The sequence below is a fragment of the Schistocerca nitens genome, chromosome 9, assembly GCF_023898315.1.
Source record: "Schistocerca nitens isolate TAMUIC-IGC-003100 chromosome 9, iqSchNite1.1, whole genome shotgun sequence".
NCBI lineage: Eukaryota > Metazoa > Arthropoda > Insecta > Orthoptera > Acrididae > Schistocerca > Schistocerca nitens.
This window is the reverse complement of record NC_064622.1, coordinates 161,641,314-161,665,710: the sequence shown is the minus strand read 5'-3', so window position 1 is coordinate 161,665,710 and position 24,397 is coordinate 161,641,314. Positions and strand designations below refer to the sequence as shown.

At 38.5% G+C, this 24,397-nt stretch overlaps 2 protein-coding genes across 2 annotated transcripts in view; one reads left to right on the top strand and one right to left on the bottom strand.

Moving 5' to 3' along the window:
- LOC126204078 (uncharacterized) overlaps positions 1 to 22,867 on the bottom strand; it is a 47,982-nt gene extending 25,115 nt beyond the window's left edge. Inside the window, exons 1-8 of the mRNA XM_049938498.1 lie at positions 22,629 to 22,867; positions 22,092 to 22,315; positions 21,859 to 22,009; positions 21,647 to 21,778; positions 16,591 to 16,816; positions 15,330 to 15,432; positions 6,879 to 8,306; positions 2,784 to 2,927 (exon numbers count right to left, since the gene is read on the bottom strand). Of these exons, the coding sequence (XP_049794455.1) occupies positions 2,784 to 2,927; positions 6,879 to 8,306; positions 15,330 to 15,432; positions 16,591 to 16,816; positions 21,647 to 21,778; positions 21,859 to 22,009; positions 22,092 to 22,315; positions 22,629 to 22,867 (2,647 nt within the window). The remainder of the gene's footprint in view (positions 1 to 2,783; positions 2,928 to 6,878; positions 8,307 to 15,329; positions 15,433 to 16,590; positions 16,817 to 21,646; positions 21,779 to 21,858; positions 22,010 to 22,091; positions 22,316 to 22,628) is intronic.
- A 206-nt stretch (positions 22,868 to 23,073) lies between these two features.
- LOC126203361 (40S ribosomal protein S4) overlaps positions 23,074 to 24,397 on the top strand; it is a 39,962-nt gene continuing 38,638 nt past the window's right edge. The window contains exons 1-2 of the mRNA XM_049937658.1: positions 23,074 to 23,160; positions 23,567 to 23,825. Of these exons, the coding sequence (XP_049793615.1) occupies positions 23,158 to 23,160; positions 23,567 to 23,825 (262 nt within the window). The 5' untranslated portion in view covers positions 23,074 to 23,157. The remainder of the gene's footprint in view (positions 23,161 to 23,566; positions 23,826 to 24,397) is intronic.

Sequence of the window (24,397 nt, the reverse complement as noted above, 5' to 3'; positions counted from 1 at the left end):
GTATCCACAAAAGTGTAAACTGCATGGCTTGTATTATGATTTGCTACCCCCCCCCCCCCCCCCCAACTTCTTACCCCTAACTCAGCTACTTTTTCTTGTTCCCAAAGATGAAGTAATAGTTCATAGGTAAACATTTCTGCTCAAATCATGTCGTCATTGGGCGAAGACATATAAAACATACATCCCTAAGGAAATTATGTTTCAATTTTTTTCTCTAAAACACTTCTTCATTCCTAACATGAATACTTACTGAACCACAACTTCTATAAATAGACTGGGTAGGGACACAAATAGTATTTATGTAAATTACCATTTCCAATACACTATTTGGAAGCCGGTGAAGTATGAACATAAACATAAACCATGACTTCTACTTTATAAAAGGAGACTATGTGAATAATTCATAATTAAAACCAGCTCTGGACCATGAAAATGAAGAATTCAAAAAATATGCCGCTCAAATAACCTAAACCAATGGAGCAGTTAAAAACAAATGACCAGAGCTAGCAACAAAGAACAAAAAACTAGTTATAATACACTCTCCTCACTGATTTATCTATTACAATGACAGAAAAATTGCACTGTAGACAAAGGAGCAGTGGAACATCTCTCATATTAATCACTTCCTAATTATCTTTTTTACTAATCAATTATCCACAAATCACTAGTATAATATTTCAAAAAGGGATTGTGGAGAAGAAAAATAATAATCAATCACAACGTTCATAAAAAGTCTGTACTCATCTTCACGTTTCAAGGATGGTTGCAATTTCTAGAAAGTACTTGCAACATTCTATTTTTATATATTATTTTCACGCAGTACCTTTGCTGTACTCTCAGTTGTGTCTATATCTGACTTTTACGGCTACAGTAATGTTTCTGTGGACAGTCTATTTTTCTACATTACTTTAAATGCTACTACTACTACTACTACTACTACTACTACTACCAATAATAATAATAATAATAATAATAATAAAACAATGGAAAGTCCAAGATGGAATCATGGCAATATTGTGAAAAGGGCAGTTGCTACTCATCATATAGTGAAGGTGCTGAGTCACAGATAGGCACAAGAAAAAGACTGACACACACACACACACACACACACACACACACACACACACACACACACACACACACACACAATGACCACAGTCTCTGGCTGCCGAAGCCAGGGCTGTGGTGTGTGAGTTGAGTGTGTGTGTGTGTGTGTGTGTGTGTGTGTGTGTGTGGTTTTTGTCTAATTTTGTTTGACAGTCTTTTTGTTGTGTCTATCTGCGACTCAGCACCTCCTCTATATGGTGAGTAGCAACTATCCTCTTCATAATATTGACAATAATAATGACAATAACAATAATAACATTAATTCATCCAGTCCATAAAGGAGGAGATAAAATTGGCCCCAATAACTTACAAAATTCTTTCAAAAGTGCTACAAAACAGACTGGAAAGACAACTAGATCGCTAGTTAGGACAGTATGAATGAGAGTTTGGAGAAGGATGATACTGTGTGGAATAAATTTTAAATCTACAATTTATAATCAGGTACTGAAGAGTGAGATCCAAAAGCATTTATAAGGCATTTGTAGATTTCAAAAAAGCATGTGATCCAATTCACAAGAAAACATTATTCAAAACCTTAAGAGAGTTTGGAGCTGACGATACACCAGTGGCTATTGTATATGACACACTAACACATACAAGATCCAAAATCAAAGTTTTTGGTGAAACCTCCAAGGTTTTTGAGATCAAAATTTTGCTGTTCAATTACGTGCTAGAAAAGGTAATAAGAGAAATCGAGGAAAAGAACAGGAGAAGGAATTTAAAGAATCACAACTGGGGGAAAGGGGATAATCTAAGTTTTCACTGTGGCTTTTGCAGACAATCCTGCCATCTTAGCTGAATCTATGGACGATGTAGTAGTGCAGATAAATGTCCTACAAGAGACAGCTTAAAAAGCAGGCCAATGTATACCTTTTGAAAAAAACAAGAGTGTGTGAGAGATGTGCAGGATGCACCAAAATACATGGAAATTGTTTACTGATGAATAAAAACAGGCTACAGAATTTAAATATCTAGATGAAATAATACAACTAAATGATTTGGACAAAGAAGCTAACTTAGCATGGACAAGGAAAATTGAGGTAGCTTCTACCAACTAACAAAAACCCTGTAAATGGAAACCTATTTCCATAAATGTAAAGCTCAAGCACAACAGTGTATTAAACCAGAATCCTTTAACCTTCAGAATGCCTTTCATTAAATACAGCTAAACAGTAAGGTGAAAGAGAAAAGAAGGGAAGAAAATTAGTCAGGAAAGTATTGCGATCAAAATACGAGAACCAGAAATGGAAATTAAGATGCAATAAAGAAGTTTATGAAAAAATGAATCAACATCAGTCAATGAGGAACAGGAGATTTGTATTCTGTACACATCTAAAAGAGTTAGGTGAAAATAGAATAACAAAAAGAACTTTTTTTGAGAGAAACTGAAAACAAAGAAAAAGAAAGGTGTAATATGGACAAAAGGAAGAAGAGGAAAGAAGAGAAAAGAAGGAAAGAATGAAAAACTGCTGGAAATAATGAAAGGAGAAAAGAAAGAGGACGTAAGCTCCTTCATGTAAACCCAATAAAACAATAACAACAGAACAATATTCACATTTTCTTTCACCAACTCATCATCCTAATGCAGAACTGGACTGATAGAAACAACTTCAGAGCCATTGTACACATCAACTCAAAATTTTAACTTACTGTAAAATTCTCAATGGTTTTTGTACCTGTTTGAACTGTTTCTGCATTGCATTGTTCAGCTGTTGATGATACGTGATGATGTGCATCATCAAGACCCAAATTATGACCAGCATGCTCCAAGAGAAAATTCAATTCTTCCAGCCCATCACTGCTGACCAATATTGCATTGTCTTTGAGAGGAAGGAAAGAACAAATCAGAACATTTATTGACATGACAAAACACACACACACACACACACACACACACACACACACACACACACACACACACACCAGTTAGTTACATGCACCTGAATTTTTCTTACATATTATTTACTCACCTTCCCTTAGAGCATCATCTTAGCTTTTTATTATCTCAGAAAATCCAACAAGCAACTTTCTTTGCCTACATAACAGCCATTTGCCTGGTTGCATGGCCTCTCCATTTATTGCAATCATAATCACATCTTCCACTTCAGGCCATTACCTAATGCAATTGTTTGTTCTTCTTGAACCTCTTACAGTTAACCAGTTTTTGAAACACTTTTCCATTAAAGTCCATGTGTCATTTTCATGAGGCAGAACTGCCAACGTAAACTGATTATAAAATTCCTGTTTCAGAAGTATAGAAAACTCTGTTTACTTAGCCAAAAGCAGTCTATGCCATTTTTATTCTTCTGCTTAATTCTTTTCCTGTCCAGCCAATTGTCTTCAACTGCCCTACATCTTTAAGCTCAGCAATGGTTTCTACATCTTCATTGATAATCTGTACATTTTTTAAATCATTACGCTCAGCAGTGGAGCACCACTGAACTTATTTCACTGATTAGGTTGCTTTCTTCCACTTTACCCAAAATCTCTTCATTTCCTCACTGTGACTTTTCTTACGTTATTCTGTCCATGTTTTTTATATGTAAGACTTTAAAACTTGGTTTAGCTTTAAACTGATGCTTGTCAGTTAAAGTTTTGAATACAACTCTGTCCTGCAGATTTTTATTGGTAACTCTTATTTCCTGAAGATCCGTTTCAATATCAAGTATCCAACTGTTTTTAATTTTTGTTGAGAGAGCACAGTAGGAAATCCTTTTGGTTGGTCTATCATTGTTCACTCTGAGGATGTGGCCAGATTCCCTCAACACAGACCAGACCAAAAACGTTCCTTTGTGTTAGGTTGGTGCACAAGTTCATAGCATTTTCATTTCGCTTGTTGATATTTTGGTATATCAACCAGAATGGGTTTATTTAACATTTATCTTTTTTTATCTGTATTTGCTTTTACTATCTGAATTTACACATTTACATTTTGTCATCTGCAAATAGTGAGTGGAGCTGTGGATGCTAGAAAATGGAGCGCAAAGTGGAGAAATCAGAACATTTCTGACATATTCTTCTGTTCGAGTTCAATTGAGACGTGACAGTAGTCGAGGCAGTCAGAAACATTTGCACCGTTTATGGGGATAATTCCAATGGGCAGACCACTGCAAGAAAATTGTTTTCTCATTTTGAAGACCATCATTTTGACATTAGTGACTCTCCACATTCAGGAAGACCTTTGAGGTATGATGAAGATTGTTTAAATGCATTAACCCCCAATGATCTAAGTGTACTCGCAAACGTGATGAACTGTGATCATTCCATCATTGTGAGACATTTGCGTGCAATAGGGACAGTTCAAAAAACAGGTGTATGAGTACCACTTGCTCCAAAAAAATTTGCAGGTGGCTATCTCTGCTTGCTTGTCATCTTGCGAACAACAACGACCATTCTTATCCGGCGTCCTTACTGGTGATGAGAAATGATATCTTTATGCTGACATAGGGAAAAGAAAGGAAAGGTTGAGCCTTAACAAAGCCACAACTCCCCATATACAGAACTCTGCACATCCACAAAAGATAATACTATGCATCTAATGAAATGGTGATGGTGTGGTGGACTACGAATTGCTCCTCTGAGGTGTAACTATCATTGCAAACATTTACTGTCAACAGCTGAAACGTCTAGCAGACATAATCCATGAACAATGATCAGAAAGCTGTGTGAAGTCATGCTACTCCACAATAACACCCACCTGCATTCTACTATATTGACAAAAACATTATACAGGAGTTGGGTTGGGGAGTCATACCATATTCACGTTGTTCACGTGATCTCGTGCTCTCAGTTTTCACCTTTTCCACTCTCTATCGAACAACCTTCATGGGACTGCCTTTCCAGATCAAAATTAGCTCCAAACATGGCTGGACGAGTTCATCAACTCAAAACCACATTATTTCTACAGTCATGGAATCAAAATGTTACCCCAGCACTGGCAGACTGTTGTAAATAGTGAAGGAGAATATATTATTGATGACTTATGTTTCAGTTGTGTTTATTAAACTTATGGAAAAACACTATGAACTTACACATCAATCTAATACTTTTTTCTTCTTTTGCTAAGTCTTCAGTTAATGATATACTGATAAACATTAAAGTCTGTGACACATACAATGCTTTAGATCTGCCTGCTCTGATGCAATGTTATGAGATATTAATTTTCGCTGTACCTATTTCGAGTTATTCTATAAGCTTTTTATAATTTAATGAGTCTCTTTTTGTTTGCCTCACAATTTAATCCAGAGAACTGGTTGATTTCTCCTAGAAATTTAAATTGTGTACTATGTTATTTTTAATATATTAATTATACAGTGGTTCGCATATTATTGAAGTGCTGCCTCTGGCATTGATTGGGAACTAGTACCCCAGCAGAAAGCTCCCATTTACCATACGGCAGTTCAGACTGTTTTTCCTGCAGTATGGCAGACAGTTTTATCCCACAATAAATTACATGAGCTGGGAGCAGCATTGGAAAGAAGGCTGAGAAAATTTAGCACTTCTGACTGGAGTGTCAGCAGCATCTGCCGACAGAGCTTTGCACATCCTCATTCTGACACTTTGCACAGTAATGGCAGTACACTGACCAATTCAGATACTGTTGTTCCTCATCAACACTGCAACTGGTTGTTGGAATCTGTTCATGATGGTGAGCCTGATACTGAAATGCCCTTATTTTACGGTGAGGTTGCATTTATCAGGGAACATGAACTATTAAAACAGTAAATGCTGGAGTTCTGAAAATCCTCATTAGTTACATCAAGCAGCTATGCATGATGTGAAAACAGGAGTGTAGAGTATAATCAGTGCACATGAGTAACTGGACTGACATTTTTCCACAAAACTATAACTTCTGGTAGGTAGTTGAATAATATGCTGCAATTTTTCTTTCAGAGCACTAGCAACTAACAAAAAACATTGAGTTATTGAATGCAAAGCAATGCAAGAGGTCATACAGCCGAAATGTGTATGACAATACTTCAAAATAATTTTCATGATATGATATTATTTGATATGCCACATCCATAATATTTGTTAGTGTTTACTCTCTCACTGATATTCAGGTAATTAGAATTGGAGCATTAATTCAATTACACATGGTTGAAGACAGTAATAAAACCATTCTGACACTTTCAGATAGTGAGTTACAGAAATCTTAGATCAGGTTGAAACAACAGCGATTCATACATATTTTTTCTGAGATACTAGTCTAGCATCTTATAATTCAGTTATAATGATCCTGTGATAGTTCAATGAGTCAAGTAATGAAGACTAGTCATCATCTACTGGGGAATCTTCAATCCAGTTCACATGCTTGTCAATTGTTTTTCTACGTACTTGTTTTTTCATATACCTATAAACAACAGTGAGAATATGTAGATGGTAGCATACTACACAATGACTGACAATTCTTCTCCCTCTATGCCTATAGTTCTGAGTCACTAAGTTATTTTAAACAGATGATACACCTTGTTTTCTGAATCATTGTCATTAGAATGATATTTAAGCACATTTTACTTTCGAAGTGAAGACTGGTTTTATTTAACACAAGCCCCTCACATTTTCATCATTCAGATCACTAGTAATTTGTTGTACATGAATAAGACACGTTATTTAAAGCATCTACTTATCAACTATGGACACTGAGTAGAAACAGTTGAAACAAAGTTAAGGTAGGAGCAGGAGATGAATATAAATACATTTATTAGTATTAAAATCAAATTTCATTGCTGGTAAACACTCAAATAACAGTTCAAGTAAAGCACACTTACCATTATAGTGAGCAGGGTCATTCTCAAGCTGAGTTTTATCTTTCTCATTACTGGTGGCTGGCAGCAATCTGCTTGCTTCAGCACTAGAAGTGGCTGTTTGTTCAGGTCCATGCTGCCACTGATTTTCTACAGTATGTGTGACCCCACTGTCTGGCACAAGGTCATCAATACTGAGGCCTGCTGGATGACTTTCTGGCATCACCGTAGTCTGCCAGTCTTCAACTCCTGTTGATGTGGCTTCAGAGATGATGTTCTCTATGTCAAAGTTTGAAGAAACACTACTGCTATTTAGGACTGAGGTGTCTGTTGCTGCTGCACTGACAGACACTGATTGCTCAATTTCAGAATTTTCAATATGATCGTCAGTGTGTGTGCAGTTGTCTTCAGTGTCATTTTCACAATTCTCTGAAGCTCCTTCCAAAAAGTTTGCAAAATCACCTCGGGATGGGTCTTGAAATATTTCGTTCCCATCAGTAGTAATTTGCTCATTTGGCACATCGGATGTAACTCTATTGTCATCTGAAGTTCTATTGACAAATGGGGTGAGATTAATGTCAGCAGAATGGCTGTTTTCTAGGTCGCCAGTAAGCCAATTTTCCTTATCAGTATCACAACAAGGATTCAAACTGGAACTGTCAGCTTCAGATGCACAGTTCTGACATTCCTGTACAGATGGGTCACACCTACAGGGGTTACATTTGCAAATATCAGCCCCCGCAGCAATGTCTTTCAGTATATTTCTGGCTGAACCACCTGTTGATTTCTCAACATCCGAAGAAAAATTTGCACTATGAGTCACGTCAATCATGTTAACAGATGAGTCTGCTTCTGTTACAACATTTGTGGACCAGACAGGCCCTGGGAAATTTTCTGAAAATTGTTCAGTTTCTGTAGGATTATTTGTTACTGACGAAACGAGAGATGAGCACTCCATAATATCTATCCAAGTTTGGGGATTGTCTTTATCCCTAGAGGAGTTTAAGTCAGAAACATTCTGACACTGAGTGTCATTTTGAGAAGATGTTGAAACTGCTGGTGTGTTGTCTGTGCATTCAAGAGCGTCTGCAGGGACTATTGCAGAATCTGGTTTGATAATGTTGTCAACTGTAGGACAGGGCTCAAATGTTGCTAGTGGTACACCATTTTCACTATCAAGTACTGTCACTTCATTTTGTGATGCGGTAAATGGAAACACATTCAGTTGCTGTGTACGCTCCATTTGGCGCAAATGTTCAGAACTTGTGCTCCAACCAGTAAGCTGTATTCCTTCTAGATGGCCGGTAGATGACACACTGATGATTGCAGGTATGGTCTGATCTTCACTGTGAATTACACCTGGTACTTTTAGTGAACTGGTACTACTACTGCATTCCTGAGAAGGTTGAATTTCCATTCGCTCACTGCCAGTATGGTGGAACTTGAGTAGTCCTGTACAGAAATGTCATTAAGTTTTCAAACAATGTGTGATGAAAATGTAAAACAGCTAGTGAATATGAGGCACAATTTGTGGTATCAAGAAAGATAGGAGGAAGTTAGGGATTTCCTACTGCAACTTGAATTGTAAGCACTAAAAAAGCAGAATGAACAGAACAAAGAAGGTTGTGAATAAATGTCAGTGAACAGTGCAGATGGCAGCAAAGGTTTTAACGCTTCCTCCTCCCCATTTTTAGGAGGGTATGGAACAGTTTTTTCAGTTCATGTTACTACATTGCAACACAACAGTTAAAATCACGGTGGTATTCTAAGCTCTAGTAGTTATTAATAACTTCAGTCAAACTGACAATACTTGACAGTATATAACATTACCAATTCAAAATTTTCAACATATTTTACACAGTTTCTGTGTTTCCTATGTTGCCTACCCCCCCCCCCCCCCCCCTTTTCCCTTCCCTTCTTGGACACACTAGATGATGAAGGTACAAATAACTCAAGTATTGGACACATGGATATATAATGCTTGAACAAACGTTTGTACACTGGTTATTACTCATTTACTATCAACTAGTTTAAGCCTTAGTCTGCTCCTTTAGAATCTACTGTTATAAGTGCCAGATTATCTGTCAGATCTTTAGATTCTCAGGTTAGATTAGACAGATTTAGTTCTGAATTTTTTCCCATGTTTAGTTTTATCTGCTGAAAAAAAAATGTCCCGGGTCCAGGCTTGAGAACAATACAGAAGGGTTTGGTTGCTATTCATGAACAACTGTAAGTAATGTTGGCCACAGTTGACAAGCTTTAAGGAGCTGCCTACGACTATTACTGCAATTGGTGTGGCGATTATGCCACCTCCGGTGCCTCTAGCATCACATAGAATTCCTGACATCACCATGAACCTTCCAGTGCTTTTGGCGTCGTCTGTTGATCCTCATTCAAGAGAGATTGGTCCTCAAATCTCTGGGTGGATGGCTAACAACAGTACTGGATGCATATTTATCTCTCTACGCCTAAAAAACAGATACAAAGTGATAACTTTTATTGACAAAATGACTGAGCAAGTGAGTCACACCAACTACTGGTACCGAAGGAAGCTTCCTCTAAGCTCCAAACATGCACAGAGAGAGGTTTGTTACTGTGAGCTCCAATATTATGCAGGCCAGGGCAACTGCAGTCAGGTCAGGAAGAAAGTCTAATATGCACTCAACATGTTTGCCAGTGTCTCATATGGCATGTGGAAGAGGTACTAACAAGAAATACTGAACACTATGAGGGCAGTCAGCTGCATGGTGTGGCTTGTGTCAGCATGAATAACAACAGCCGCTGTGTTTGTAGGTGATCACCAGGTCCTTTGGTGACTGGCTGGAAGTAGAATAGAAATAATGCTCACTCTATCTGACGAACTTGGAAACAGCTCAATGTTGTCATGTTACACCAATGAGCAACTGCAGTTCTGAGCTCGCTGGAGGCCTAAATTAGAGCCTTTGTAAATTCTCAGAGGTTCTAGGGTGCACGTTTTTTGACATGTACTATTGGCTAGATAACTTTTGAGTAGACCACATCTATGCCAGTACAAGAAACAACTACTCAAGAAGTTACTACTCAGGTAGTGGAGCACATGTGGTATACACATGTATGAGAATAACTCCCCGATGTAACTCAATGAGCAGTTAGGATAAGTACACCAAAGAACCATGAGTGAGCCAAGTATATTTGTTAGGGGGTGCAACTCACATCCAAAAAACTAAGAAAAATAAAATATCAATTTGATACTAGCTAACTGGATAAATATCCAAGACAAGTTTCCAAAATTACTCTTGCTTGCTAATGTTAGTAACATGCACATAACACATCTGCATCTCCATACACGGGACACCTAGTAGTATGTATCAGAGTAATTGGTGAAACAATAATCCCCCGTTTCTTTTTCATACTTGGAACAGAAGCCCTTTGGAACAGAAGAACGAAGAAGAAAAGTCTTAAATTTGGAGTGGAATTCATATAAGAAAGATCATCTGGACACTAGCTTCTATCACATATTTATTCCTTTAAAAAGACTCAATAATGTGAACTCTAACCTTTCCCTTATATACACATGGTTTAAATAGTTTATGGAAATGTGAGCAGGTAGAACTCTTCAGATCAGCTGATATTTCATGGATATTCTGTTAAGTACAAAGCAAGCCAGTTTGCATTTAATGCCTTAGCAATGATTAGTAGGCTACCCATTAAAACATCAGCTGATTTGGACAATTCTGCTTGGTTGCATTTCCTACAACTATTCGAACAAGTCAATAACATCTACTGAAATAAATACAAAGGAAAAATCTGATACATCTGAGTGAACTCAGGTGTCAAAGAAGGTCAAAAAATATTTAAAAATATTTCTGTCTGTTAACTATCAAACTGCTGGGATTTTTAGAGAAACTTCAGGAAATTGCACGAATTTACTATTCATACAAGCTTTCGAGTGGAAGGCACAAGTGTTTAGAACATATGGTAGGGACAAAGATTAATGTGTCGATAAGCAAATGTTCTTTCTGAAAATCGTCTTAATGAGTCAGTTCAGTAACCCCACAAGTGCAAAATTTTTTAGCTACCTGTAACAAATACCATACATGTGAACATTCCAACCCCACAAATTTAGAGAAGGAACTGGCAAATACCAGTCTATTATAATACCACTGACCACTGGTGTTGAACAAAAGTTAAAATTGCAGTAAGTTCATTCTGCTTTACAAAGGCAACAAGAAAATGGATGACATCTACTTGAGCATACAGTAGCAAATATTCAGTTCTGGGGAGTTGAATTTGGAGAATCTATTGCACAAATTTAGATGTATTGCAGTCCAAGTGTTAGATCCAGATAATAATAATAATAATAATAATAATAATAATAGGCAGAGATACTATATTGAGTGTTACAAAATTGCTTAACCAAGAAACATGTCAATGTAGTCATAGTTACAAAGAAGTGAAAATAAGGTACACAGAAACAAGTATTAATGGACTGGCGAATTGTGGGCTGGCTGGTTGTGGCCGTAGAGCTAGTGCCTGACAGTGTCCTAGATGTGTTAATTTGGATTCAGATCAGGTTAATCTGGTGCCCAAGACATCAGTGCGAGTTCACTGTCATGTCTCCCAAACCACTGTAACATGATTCTTGCCTGGTGACTTTGACAATTATCCTGCTGAAAGATGCCACATTAGTTTTAGGTACAGGAAGCTGGCTAAAGCCGGAAATAAGTTCAGCCGAAATTTTATCAAACGATCTAACAGTGTTCAGAAAGGATAGATTAAATACATTTGGTGGTGGAGTATTTATTGCTGTCAGAGGTAGTTTGCCTTGTAGCAAAATTGAAGTAAATAATTCATGTGAAATAGTATGGGTAGAGGTTACACCTGACAATCAGACTAAACTATTAATTGGATCATTTTACCGACCCCCGACTCAGAAGACATAGTTGCTGAACAGTTCAAAGAAAACTTGAGTCTCATTTTAAATAAGTACTGCACTCATACAATTATAGTCGTTGGTGACTTCAATCTAACCTCGATATGCTGGAAAAATTATACGTTTAAAGCCAGTGGCAGGCATAAAACATCATCCGAAATTGTACTGAATGCTTTCTCAGAAAATTTTTTTGAATAATTAGTTGATGAGCCTACTCGAAGCGTAAATGGTTGTGAAAGCATACTTGACCTTTTAGCAACAAATAATCCTGGACAAATAGTGAGTGTTGTGACGAATACAGGGATTAGCAACCACAAGGCAGTTGCTGCTAGGCTGAATACCGTAACACCTACAACCATAAAAAAGAAACACGAAGTATATCTATTTAAAAAAGCTGATAAAAATGCTCTTAACGTCTTTTTAAGATAGAGTCTTCACTCCTTTTGATCTGAAGTGTAGAAAAGTTGTGGAATGTTTTCAAAGAGATAGTATCAACAGCAATTGAGATATATATACCACATAAATTAATAAGTGATGGTACTGATCCCCCATGGTACACAAAAGGGGTCACATCGTTGTTGCAGAAGCAATGAAAAAAGCACGCCAAATTTAAAAGAACGCAAAATCTCCAAGATTGGCCAAGTTTTACAGAAGTTCAAAATATAGCGCGTACTTCAATGAGAGATGCTTTTAATAATTTCCACAACGATATTCTGTCTCGAAATCTGGCAGAAAACCCAAAGAGATTCGGGTCATACATAAAGCACACCAGTGGCAAGACACAATCAATGCCTTCACTGCGCGATAACAACGGTGAAGTAACTGATGACAGTGCCACTAAAGCAGAGTTATTAAACACGGTTTCTCGAAACTCCTTCACCAAAGAAGACGAAGTAAATATTCCTGAATTCCAATTAAGAACAACTGCCAAGTTGAGAAACATAGAAGTAGATATCCTCGGTGTAACAAAGCAGCTTACATCACTTAATAAAGGCAAGGCCTCCGGTCCAGATTGTATATCAGTCAGGTTCCTCTCAGAGTACGCTGATAAAATAGCTCCATATTTAGCAATTATATACGACCACTCCCTCACAGAAAGATACATACCTAAAGACTGGAAAATTGCTCAAGTCACACCAATACCCAAAAAGGGAAGTAGGAGTAATCCACTGAATTACAGGGCTATATCATTAACGTCGATTTGCAATAGGGTTTTGGAACATATATTGTATTCAAACATTATGGAGTACCTCGAAGACAACGATTTATTGAGACATAGTCAACACGCTTTCAGAAAATATTGCTCTTGTGAAACACAACTAGTTCTTTATACTCATGAAGTAATAAGTGCTATCAACAGGGGATGTCAAATTGATTCCATATTTTTAGATTTCCAGAAGGCTTTCGACACTGTTCCTCACAAGCGTCATCTAATCAAACTGCGTGCCTACGGCTGTCCCTCTCCCTAACATTACTGCCGAGACGGTAGCCAAAGCTTTCATTGGCCCGTGGATTGCTTGTTTAGGGTGCCTGACCACTATCACCACTGATCAGGTTTGACAGTTCGAATCCTCCCTTTTCGCCTTTCGTCTCTGGTCGGAGGCTCTTCCGTGGGTGCTACTCAATCTACGCTCAACCTATAAACCTGACCTACAAGGGACTATATCCGAATTTGTATTCGGCGAGAATCTGTTCCTACCGGTGGAACTTATTCTTCCCCAGGTTAGCAAGGATCTTCCCCCCTTGCCAGATTTCATTAGCCGGATGCACAAGCATTTTCAACAAAAGCGTTTGCGCCCATCCATCAGTCACTCACCGCCTGAGGCTTATGTTCCCACTGCACTCTCTGACTGCTCCCACGTCATGCTATGTGATGATGCGGTTAGGCAGCCTCTTCAACCTCCTTATCTTGGACCTTACAAGTTCCTGCGGCAGTGGGACATGACTTTTGATATCATGATTAAAGACTGCACACAGACAGTTTCTCTGCATCGCCTGAAACTGGCTCTCATTGACCTCGATGGGCTCACAGCGCCGCAGTCGGACTCTGCAGACAATCCATCCTTGGTCGAGAATGGAGACGTGCTACCATCAACCTCACCGCACAACTCCTCCACTGAAGACTGTTCACTGGTTTCCCGACCTCACCCCCTGTTTCACCCTGCGTAGGTTTCACGCCCTCACCTCCAATGTCAGAGACACACACACACCTACTATCAGTTTGTCCTGCAGCGTGCCGCCACACCGAGTGAACGACGTTTCTATAGTGACGTTCGACGACCGAGTGCTCATTCTTTTGTCAGATACCGAGGTCCCGCCATCGGACGGTCCCTTACACGTCAACATTGCACTCCCGCAAGAGTGTGATCGAGCATCTCTATGTGGTTTCATGTCTATGGACGGCTCAATCCACTTAAGGGCCACACACGCCTCCACCACACCGTCGACCGCCCCGCCCCCTTACACCCAGGCCGGCCGCCGTCTCATCCGCCCACGGTGGCTGATTGACTACTAAGTGGACCCTCCTCTCGCCGCTCCGCCTGCACAACCCACCTCGTTCAAGATGGAAGTACCTGTGGTACACCTGCCTACGCGCACGATTTTCACAGACGTCGATGCCCGCGCACCCTCACCCTTGGACATCTGTAGTACTCCGTACTGCGGGGAAAAGGGGGGGGGGCACTTTGTGGCGTCGATAGTTTGTATCGACCATGAAACTTAATATCTGTGAACTTGCTAAGTGCTCTGTCGAGCCTCCATCTTAACTTTATTTTAGTCATTTCTTTGTTATACTTCATTCTGTACGGACACAGTGTCAGGTGTAAGTAGTATGAACTACGACATATATATGGGAATTAAGTTTTCTGTATCCTGACTACTGATCCCATTCCCATAGCTTAAATGTAGTTGTGCTCTTTTAAAATTTTTGAGAACAGTAGCCCATTGTCGTTCAGAACAGTCATTCTCTAATTACACTGTATAATTACCTGAGAACCAGGTTATTTAAGAGAATTTTTCGACACTTACAAAACTATATTTTCCTATGTTACCAGTACGAGTGTTTTTGGAGAAATTATTTCGTAGCAAATCGGCTTTTCACATCCCCCCTATTCTCCAGACTTGGTTCCCCAATTTGAAGAAATGGCTGGCGGGACAAAGATTTTATTCAAGGTGATTGCAGCAACTAATAGCTATTTTGCAGACTTGGACAATTCCTATTATTCGGAAGGGATCAACAAATTAGAACAGCATTGGACAAAGTGTATAAGTCTAAAAGGAGACTATGTCGAAAAATAAAAAAGGTTTACCCCAAACACATAAGTAGGTTTCATTTTTGCACGGACTTTTCAAACGTAAGTTACCAATATGCAACATGTATACACTTGACTAATTATTTCAAATTCAGTGCATGTATGAATTGTATTTACTATTTTAACACTGACTTGTTACTACACCGTATGTGCAAACTATGTACAAAATCAGAATTTACAGGACCTTTAAGGAAATACAAATAATGCTAAGAACCATAACAGAGTTTTTTTTATTTTTTATTTTTTACTTACTATCACTTTCTGCCTCATTGGCCACAGAGATTGTATTCTGATTACTCTCGTCTGTGGTAGACATTTCTCCCATCAGATCACTACTTCTTTCATTGTTTGTAGCCTGCAATATTTACACAAGTTATTCAGCTACCAAATTAACGAACAAAAGAAATATTTAATGCAATTAGATTATGGGCAAGATATGCATCATAACAAGAATTATACATATTCGCTTCACATCACATTCGTTGGCTATTATATACTGTTATATTGTGGAGGAAACAACCTATCGCAAAATAAATAAATACATTCACTGCCTGAAAAAGCTATCAGAATATAGAATTGTGTCCATCACAGACACACTTCTAGATACTTGCTTTGAAAGCTGGGTATCCTTACCACCCCCTAACAGTAATTTTTTTTTTCCCTGTTGACCTTTGTCTGTAATAACTTTTCTCTCTACAAAGACAACAGCAAATAATATGGCTACAAGACTAGTACCAAAAACCGTTTGCACACTGACATGAAAAGTCTACATCTGGTTCAAAAAGGAGTTGATTACTACAGCATTAAGCATTCCCACCACATATGAAATCCCTTCGTAAAGAACTGTCAACATTCAAATTCTGAAAGAGTGCCTAATATAGGAATCTTTTAATGTAGTTGATGAATTTTTGAGAGAAAATGAATACCACCACTACTGTTTTACAAATACTTATTTTGAGCACTGTTATAGGCATTCAAAATTTTGGTATTCAATATTCACATATTTATTTACTGATTGTAATGCATAGCTTAACTTTGCTTACTGTCTGTATTATTGATCCTTACTCAGTGTACCGAAACTTTCTGTTAACTGGGTATATTTTATTTACATTGTGTCTTATTTTATTTATGCACGTTACATCTAAACTATGTACAATCTGACACATTCTATATCCTTTCAATTGGCTTGCGAACAAGATCCTTGGAACATGAAATAGATATGTAAGTAAATAAAAGTCATCTCACAATATAACTGTCACTTTCCAACCTAGCCTATATGTTGAGCTAAGCTACAGGTAAGTCTATCATCAAATCAACATTTAGGAAAATAATACAGAAATGAAACAAAACAATTATCAAAGGTGGTCTGTTCTCCCTCTGTTTGCCCACGTGTGGTGTTACATACAAGAACATTAGGTTATGGGGCACAACTGATATTTGTCAATTCAACTCATAAGCATGTGCGCAACTATTCCTTGTCTCACACCAAAATACTACACCTGCATACACTGACCTGGTTGTTGTTACAGTCTTTGTTCCTATTCCCTTCACCAGTGTCAATTTCCCATCGTTGCTGCACATGAGTCCTAGAATGTGACTTCAGGCTATGCGGAGTGGAGAATGCACGACCACAATCCCACTGTTCACATGCATATGGACGTTCCCCACTGTGGGTGCGACTGTGAGTTTTAAGGTGATGACTTGCTGTGAATGCCTTTCCGCATCCATCCTCAGGGCACCTGTAACAACAGAATGATTTACCCATACATAAATAAAATTTACACGTCTGCAACCAAAATGTCAAGGTATCCACTCTTACAAGCAATGAATAAGCAATCTCCCTTCATCTCATCAATTTAGAGGCACTCTAGAAATGTACATAATTTTAAAACAGGTTATATTTGTATCATCTTATATGGAAGAAAATGCAGGTCTAGAAATAAACTAAGTTATTCACATGAGAACACAAAATATATTTTGTAACAATCTAAAGTTGTGGTTCAAATCTGTGGAGCTCCACACCTCTTTTGTTACAATATTATGAGAAGGAAAGTGGCTACCCACCATATAGCGCCGAGATGCCGAGTTGCAGATAGGCACAACAAAAGGACTCTCACAATTATAGATTTCAGCCATTAAGGCCTTTGTCAACAACACACACACACACACACACACACACACACACACACACACACACACACACACACACACACACACACACGACTGCAGTCTCAGGCAACTGAAACCACACTGCGAGTAGATGGAAGTGGCGACTGGGTGGGGGTAAGGAAGAGGCTGAACGGGCAGGGTAAGGGATAGTATGGTGGGAGTGGCAGACAGCGAAGTGCTGCAGGTTAGACTGAGGGCAGACAGCAGACAAACATTATGTGACTGGTCAAAGCCGACAACGCATACTGAGTATTCGTCTTGACTGCAGTTCAACCTCTGCTTGTGTACACACATTTTAAAAATGCAATCAGTAGCACTACAGCAAACAGGATTTGATGATGACAATTGGTTTGTGGGGCGCTCAACTGCATGGTCATCAGTGCCCAGCAAACAGGATTTGAAAGGGCATGGCACTCAATTCCTGAGCAGATGGGAAAGTTAATCAAAGTAGTGGATCAGGAGAGACTAGATACAGAAAACTGATCAGGTGTGGTGGACTAACAGAAAAGATTGTGTCAATAAGGCTTACTGGGGTTTAAGATCCATCCTGAAAGCAAGCCCATTGTCTTAGAAACAAGAACTACTAAATACCAGTAACCTAATGATGTCTGTGACTTGTAAGGTGTCTGTGTGATATGAAGAAACTCATAATTATCAGTGCCAATGCACTGACACTAGTCGCAATTTGTTGTTAGCATATTTTACAGGAGTAGCCAGCAGTGGCTGCTTCTACCTGTTAGTATAACTTGACTCATTTGACATGCATGAAGGATCTACAAGATAGGATTTTCTGGAATGCTATGTGTGAATGAATGAACGTGTCCCTGGAAACTATAACCTATTTTGCCATAGGCATACCTATCAGAGTAAGCTTAAGCATATTTAATTTTTAGACCAATGACTTCTGCAATTATGAAGCAGCTACTGAATATGTTGTTCAATGATTTCATTCAATATTCATATGTCTTATACATAGTGTCAAACTGGTGAATTTAATTTGTGTTAGGTTTGACTGATGACTCCCTGTTTAATAATTCTCCAAATAATATCACTATTTTAATACAGGGTGTAGGCTTTTCACAGCTTCAATCATGAATGGTCTTTTGAAACTTGACTGGCAATAAAGTGTGGGATGAGGCAGTGTGCGAATTACTACTTCTTGATAGTTTGAGAGTTCAATTTTCCACAGTTTGATCACATGACAGATCTCAACTTATATGGAATGAAGTTTAACACTATTCATTTCTAGAAATGGGCACATGGTTTACACCTACAAATACACAATAGCAAAAAATGTTTTACTTCAATAACAGCAGCATTTTTTGTGTGTGTATGCTACAAATATAAAATAATATATATGTATAATATAAAAAAGTATATATATTGAAAATAATAGAGGGAAACATTCCACGTGGGAAAAATATATCTAAAAACATAGATGATGCGACTTACCGAACGAAAGTGCTGGCAGGTCAATAGACACACAAACAAACACAAACATACACATGAGCTTTCGCAACAAACTGTTGCCTCATCAGGAAAGAGGGAAGTAGAGGGAAAGACGAAAGGATGTGGGTTTTAAGGGAGAGGGTAAGGAGTCATTCCAATCCTGGGAGCGGAAAGACTTACCTTAGGTGGAAAAAAGGACAGGTATACACACACACACACACACACACACACACACACACACAAGTCTGTGTGTGTGTGTGTGTGTGTGTGTGTGTGTGTGTGTGTGTGTGTGTGTGTGTGTGTGTGTGTGTGTGTGTGTGTGTGTGTGTGTCCTTTTTCCCCCTAAGGTAAGTCTTTCCGCTCCCGGGATTGGAATGACTCCTTACCCTCTCCCTTAAAACCCACATCCTTTCGTCTATCCCTCTCCTTCCCTCTTTCCTGATGAGGCAACAGTTTGTTGCGAAAGCTTGAATTTCGTGTGTTTGTTTGTGTGTCTATCGACCTGCCAGCACTTTCGTTCAGTAAGTCACATCATCTATGTTTATATATATATATATATATATATATATATATATATATATATATATATATATATTGAAATGTTTTTATGGTACAGAAGGAACCATTGTAAATCTAACTTCAACTTTTTGAAGCCTAATTGTTGAGAGAGGAGTCCACTTGTGTACAGTCAATTCTCCATGTTCAATGGGCAAGATATTTAAGTGAGCAAACCTGTCGCCTTCATCAAGCTGATAAAACGACATCCTAAAGGGAGGATTGGAGGGGGGGGGGGGGACAGTGGATGCAAGTGGCTTATATACCCTCCTTGTTTCTAGGTCAGCATTCTGCACACCTTCCACGCCTGAAGGAGAGCACTGGCCAAGTCAGTGTTCATGTTTGCCACGGTGGCTGTACAGGCAGTAATGGTAGCATATAGTCTGTTGGTAAACTGAAGAGCGAGCGAGTCTCCACTCTGCCTACACAGCTACGTCACAAGGCACTACTATAAGCTGTTTCAGAAGGTAGTGCCATCCCCGGCGCGGCATGCACTTTAAATCTGTGGTGACATACTGTCAAGGAAAACGTATTTTTTGTTTCACGGCAGTAAGTAATTTCCATAATATTAGCACTATTTTTTTGGTTTATGTAACAGTTCTCCATTGTTTGTCGAAGAACCGATTTTGTGAACTGTCTATAATGATGGGTTTCCTCCCAAAATTATCAGTTTTCCTTCATGGCGACTCCAATAAACCATGCAGCTTATTTTCGCATCCTTCCTTATGTGTCCTATTGTGGCGAGGCTGACATTTGCATAAATCGCAGCCCTTTGATTGGGACTGGTAATATTAGCAGACAGTTCTTTTGTGTGGCCTCCTTAACATTAAGAGACGATCAAATGTTTGTTACTCCACAAACACCTCCTCTTCTTCGTATTCCACACATTTTCTTACAATGAAGGGTGATTATCCATCATTTCTGGATACCGAAGTTTATCAGTGAGTATGCAAAGTTAACTGACTGACACGGGGAACTAAGATCCCACGAACAGAAACAACATTTATCACTACATGCTGATCTATACCGCTAGACAGGTAATGGATAACTGATTTTGGGTGCCCCTGTAGGACAGTGGCAGCATTTTTAAAGGAAGGGCCACTTTCCCCACCACGAGCGCTGCTTGCTCTTGAGGTTACAGACTATAGCTGTTGTGCTCCACCCCCATTGGAATTCATCTCATTGTGGTTGCTGAATACCACATTCTTCTCTTAAATCATACAGAGGACAAGTTCCCCGACCCTGTTGAGAATGTACTAACTAACTAGCTAGCTAGCTAGCTAACTAACTGACTAGGTGCACTCGTGATTTAACAGTAGATCCTTGGTTCATATTTGGACAGCTTCTTTCACAAGACAGGTGGATTGTCAACAGCTATGCCAGTGATACTACCTCTGCAACAAACACTACCAGTGATTTGGCAGATATGCATGTAGACATGATAGCATACAGAATTTTATTCTAGAGATGTAGGACAGACGGAAGGTGGGAGGTAATGTAAGTTGTGTTGGTCACTTTGTCAGCACATTTGATGTTGGTGTTGCTAACAGAAACACTGTGCCCGTTTGACACTGAAAATCAGCTGTACATCAGTGGACTGTATCACCAAGAATCCGCTTGCATCTCATGCAGTTGTATAAAATGTACAGTCATTTTCAGTGAAAAGTTTTTTTTGTCAACTGCCACATGAAGTTCCAAGAAAACAATCCTGAATGAACATTACACAATATTCTTATCACACTTGCTTTGGGCACTGGAAATTATCTCTGAAATTTAATGAAAAACTGTAGCAAAAACTCAATTTTTCTATTGGCTCATCAATGGAATTAAGAGGTTGTGTGTTAAAGCATTTTTTTCAGAATGATTTCATTACATTAATTAAGGCTGCTAATGATTGCTGTCATGAAATTTTACGATATTTCTGTGAGGCAGGTTACCATTGTTTTATTATTCTATATGGCATTAGTAAACAAAAATGACTGAAATATACGATTTATTGATTTGCTTTCAGGAGAAAAAACAAAAATGAGTAAAAGTTGGTGACCTAAGCTGCTTTAGGTTCATAGTTTTCAAACATCATAAAAGTGTCTACCGTAGAGTTCACAGAGAAAACCATACAATGCTTTCTTTGTTTTTTCCACTTTTAGATTTCGAGAACAGAAGCCATTGAAAACCCAACAACAGTTTTTTCTGCAGCACACATTCAAACAGCCATACAATAGGAAAAACAAAAGTCGAACGACCTAGTGCATAGAGAGAATTTCGAATCTCAGATAATCATTACTGTCAACCACATCCATATTTTATCATTCAATTCTTGACATCATGAGACTTCAGACAGCTGACTCTCACATCAAATACTCACACTGCTATTGCCTGAATTATGTACTACTTACTTGTATGGCCGTTCCTGTGTATGCGTCCGTACATGTTTCTTAAGGTCGCTTAAGGTGGTGAAGAATTTTAGGCAACCTTCACTGCCACAATTAAAGGTATTTCCACTGTGGAGTCTTTGGTGTGCTTTCAGTCTACATACAATATGAAACAAATATTCAAAATCTGGCAAGCTATGGATAAATAAAACGTTTTCTTCTTCAAGTCTGCTTACCTGTATAGAGTATTGAAAGCTTTTTCACAGCCATCATGATTACATTCAAATGGTTTTATCTTTGTGTGTACACGAATATGGATCTTCAAACTATAGGATGTAAGGAAAGCCTTTCCACAACTAGGCTCTGAACATTTGAATCTGTACTCCCCTAAAAATGAGACATTGTCAATCTGTGCCAATACAAAACACTATGGTTCTAACGTATTAACAAGTCAAACTGCACAGGTTACCTTTGTGAGTTTTCATATGAGTACGGAGGTTCCCAACAGTGCTATATGTACGGCTACAACCGTCATATTCGCAATGATACCTTTTAATTTCTCTCCTGTTTGTGGCAGGATCTGTGGATTCTATTGTTATAGTAGCATGAGATGGATGCTCTGGCATTTTTCCGGAATTTCCTGGGTTGATATGCATATATATTTGATCAGAGCTGATGGTATGATGAATATACCTGCATAAATTGTTTCAAACTATTAACAATGTTTCCTGATTTTTGTTGTTGGTCAAACATTAACGAACATAATCGTTGTTAGTACTACGCAGTGTTGTTAGTCATTGTCTATGAACAGATTGTGTCGTACATCCAGAAGGAATTAGACAGATTATCTCTCATTTGAATTGTTAATTCTCGCGCGAATAATTATTGTCAAGTCCCAGCAGCAAATGTAACTAAAGAATAAAATGATACGTGTAAATTCAGATGAACCATATCACTGTAAACACCACGCAGGAACACGTGAACAAAAACAAACAACCCTTCATACCCAGCGTTTTCATCGTTTGAGTGTAACTGGCCGAGGTAAGTAGACGACTCCGGAGTATTTTCATCTGACAGTTTTGAAGTCGTATATACTGGCAGTTGTTCAAATACTTTGCCCATGACTGGGATGTCAAAATCATTAATACACTCCTGTATGTCATCGGACAATAATATGTTATCCAGCGACGTATCGGATTTGTCTGCATCATCCATTCCAAACCTGTCGTCTGCCCATGTAGCCATGTTTAACTGACACTCCCCCCTTTGCTATCGATAATGTAATTAACTTCAGATGTATATTGCAACTCTCGAATTACGAACAAGTACATATTGGTGTAAAAATGATAAATAAGTGTTGGTAAAACTTATGAACTGAATCATATGTCTAAAGTTAGAGCATTTTGGTATTAGGTTTTTGTTTGATCAAGTCAGAGATTGTTGACATCAGCAGCACGACGATATAAGAATCTTTGTAACCCAGCCAATTATACAATCCTTGGTAGTGGCCATCCTTTTCCGGTACAGTAGCAGCAATGGTGAGTGTGAAATAACTAAACTGCGACATATCAATAATCATCGTAGTTTTAAGATTTGCTTGCATTTTGATATTTTTAATTTTTCAACTCCTCGAATGATTGGAAACTATTGCGATTCGAAATCTTACGAAATTTGTGTATCGTAGTTTATTTAACATGTGAGATGGTTTAGGACTCGTTTTGTGATTTTTCTTTTTCCGCCTCATTGCGAAGCTAGAAAACTCTAAAGAGTTCAGAATTGGGAAGAAATATAATTACCTGACTATTGTTGCAATTTGGTACCGTTACTGCATATTCCTATAAGAGGACGCCTGAAAAACACTTGAGGTTATAGATGGCACAGATGGTATGTTATTTCATAGTAGAAATATTTGTGAATTGAGAATAATGCACTCTTCATTTTCAGGCTCGCGGGCCCAAGAAACATTTGAAGCGTCTAAATGCGCCGAAGGCATGGATGTTGGACAAACTTGGTGGTGTCTATGCGCCAAGACCCAGCACTGGCCCTCACAAGCTTAGAGAGTCACTGCCTTTGGTCATCTTCCTTCGAAACAGACTCAAGTATGCGCTGACAAACAGTGAAGTGACGAAGATAGTTATGCAGCGGCTAATAAAAGTCGATGGAAAAGTCCGTACAGATCCGAACTACCCAGCAGGATTCATGGGTGAGTCCCTTAAAGTGTAAGTCTTCATTACTATGTACTATCGGTATCGGATCTGTTAGAACAGCTGAATCTTTGGTGGTGTCCATTATCGCACTCTTAACTGTAACTGTATATTTCCTGTTCCAACTTGTATCTTCAGTGTGTTAGTGGGGTGGCCAAATTCTGAGAGACGTTTAGATACTTCTTTAGTAAACACAGATCTTGAAAATCTTAATTGTATCCTTTATAAACTGGCTTGATTTTAGTTGTAGTGGAGTGTTTGCTGTTAATGTCAACTATAATTGCTTCTGCAGCCGGTCAGTTAACAAAAAAATTCTGGATATTGTTAAATATCGTTAGGTACTTGTCACTGGGTGAGAGCGAAGTAATCGTAATGGTTAGAATTGTTTTAATTTTATGATTGGTTTTTGACTAGGTTGAGCCCATATGCAGAACAGCAGGTAGTGTGCAGAAATGTTCATACACACATACAATTGCTTTTTTGCCATTAGTCTGTGTGTGATTACTTATTTCTAGGTATGCAGCGTATCTTTAATTGAAACAATGTATATAGACGGGGGGGGGGGGTGGTA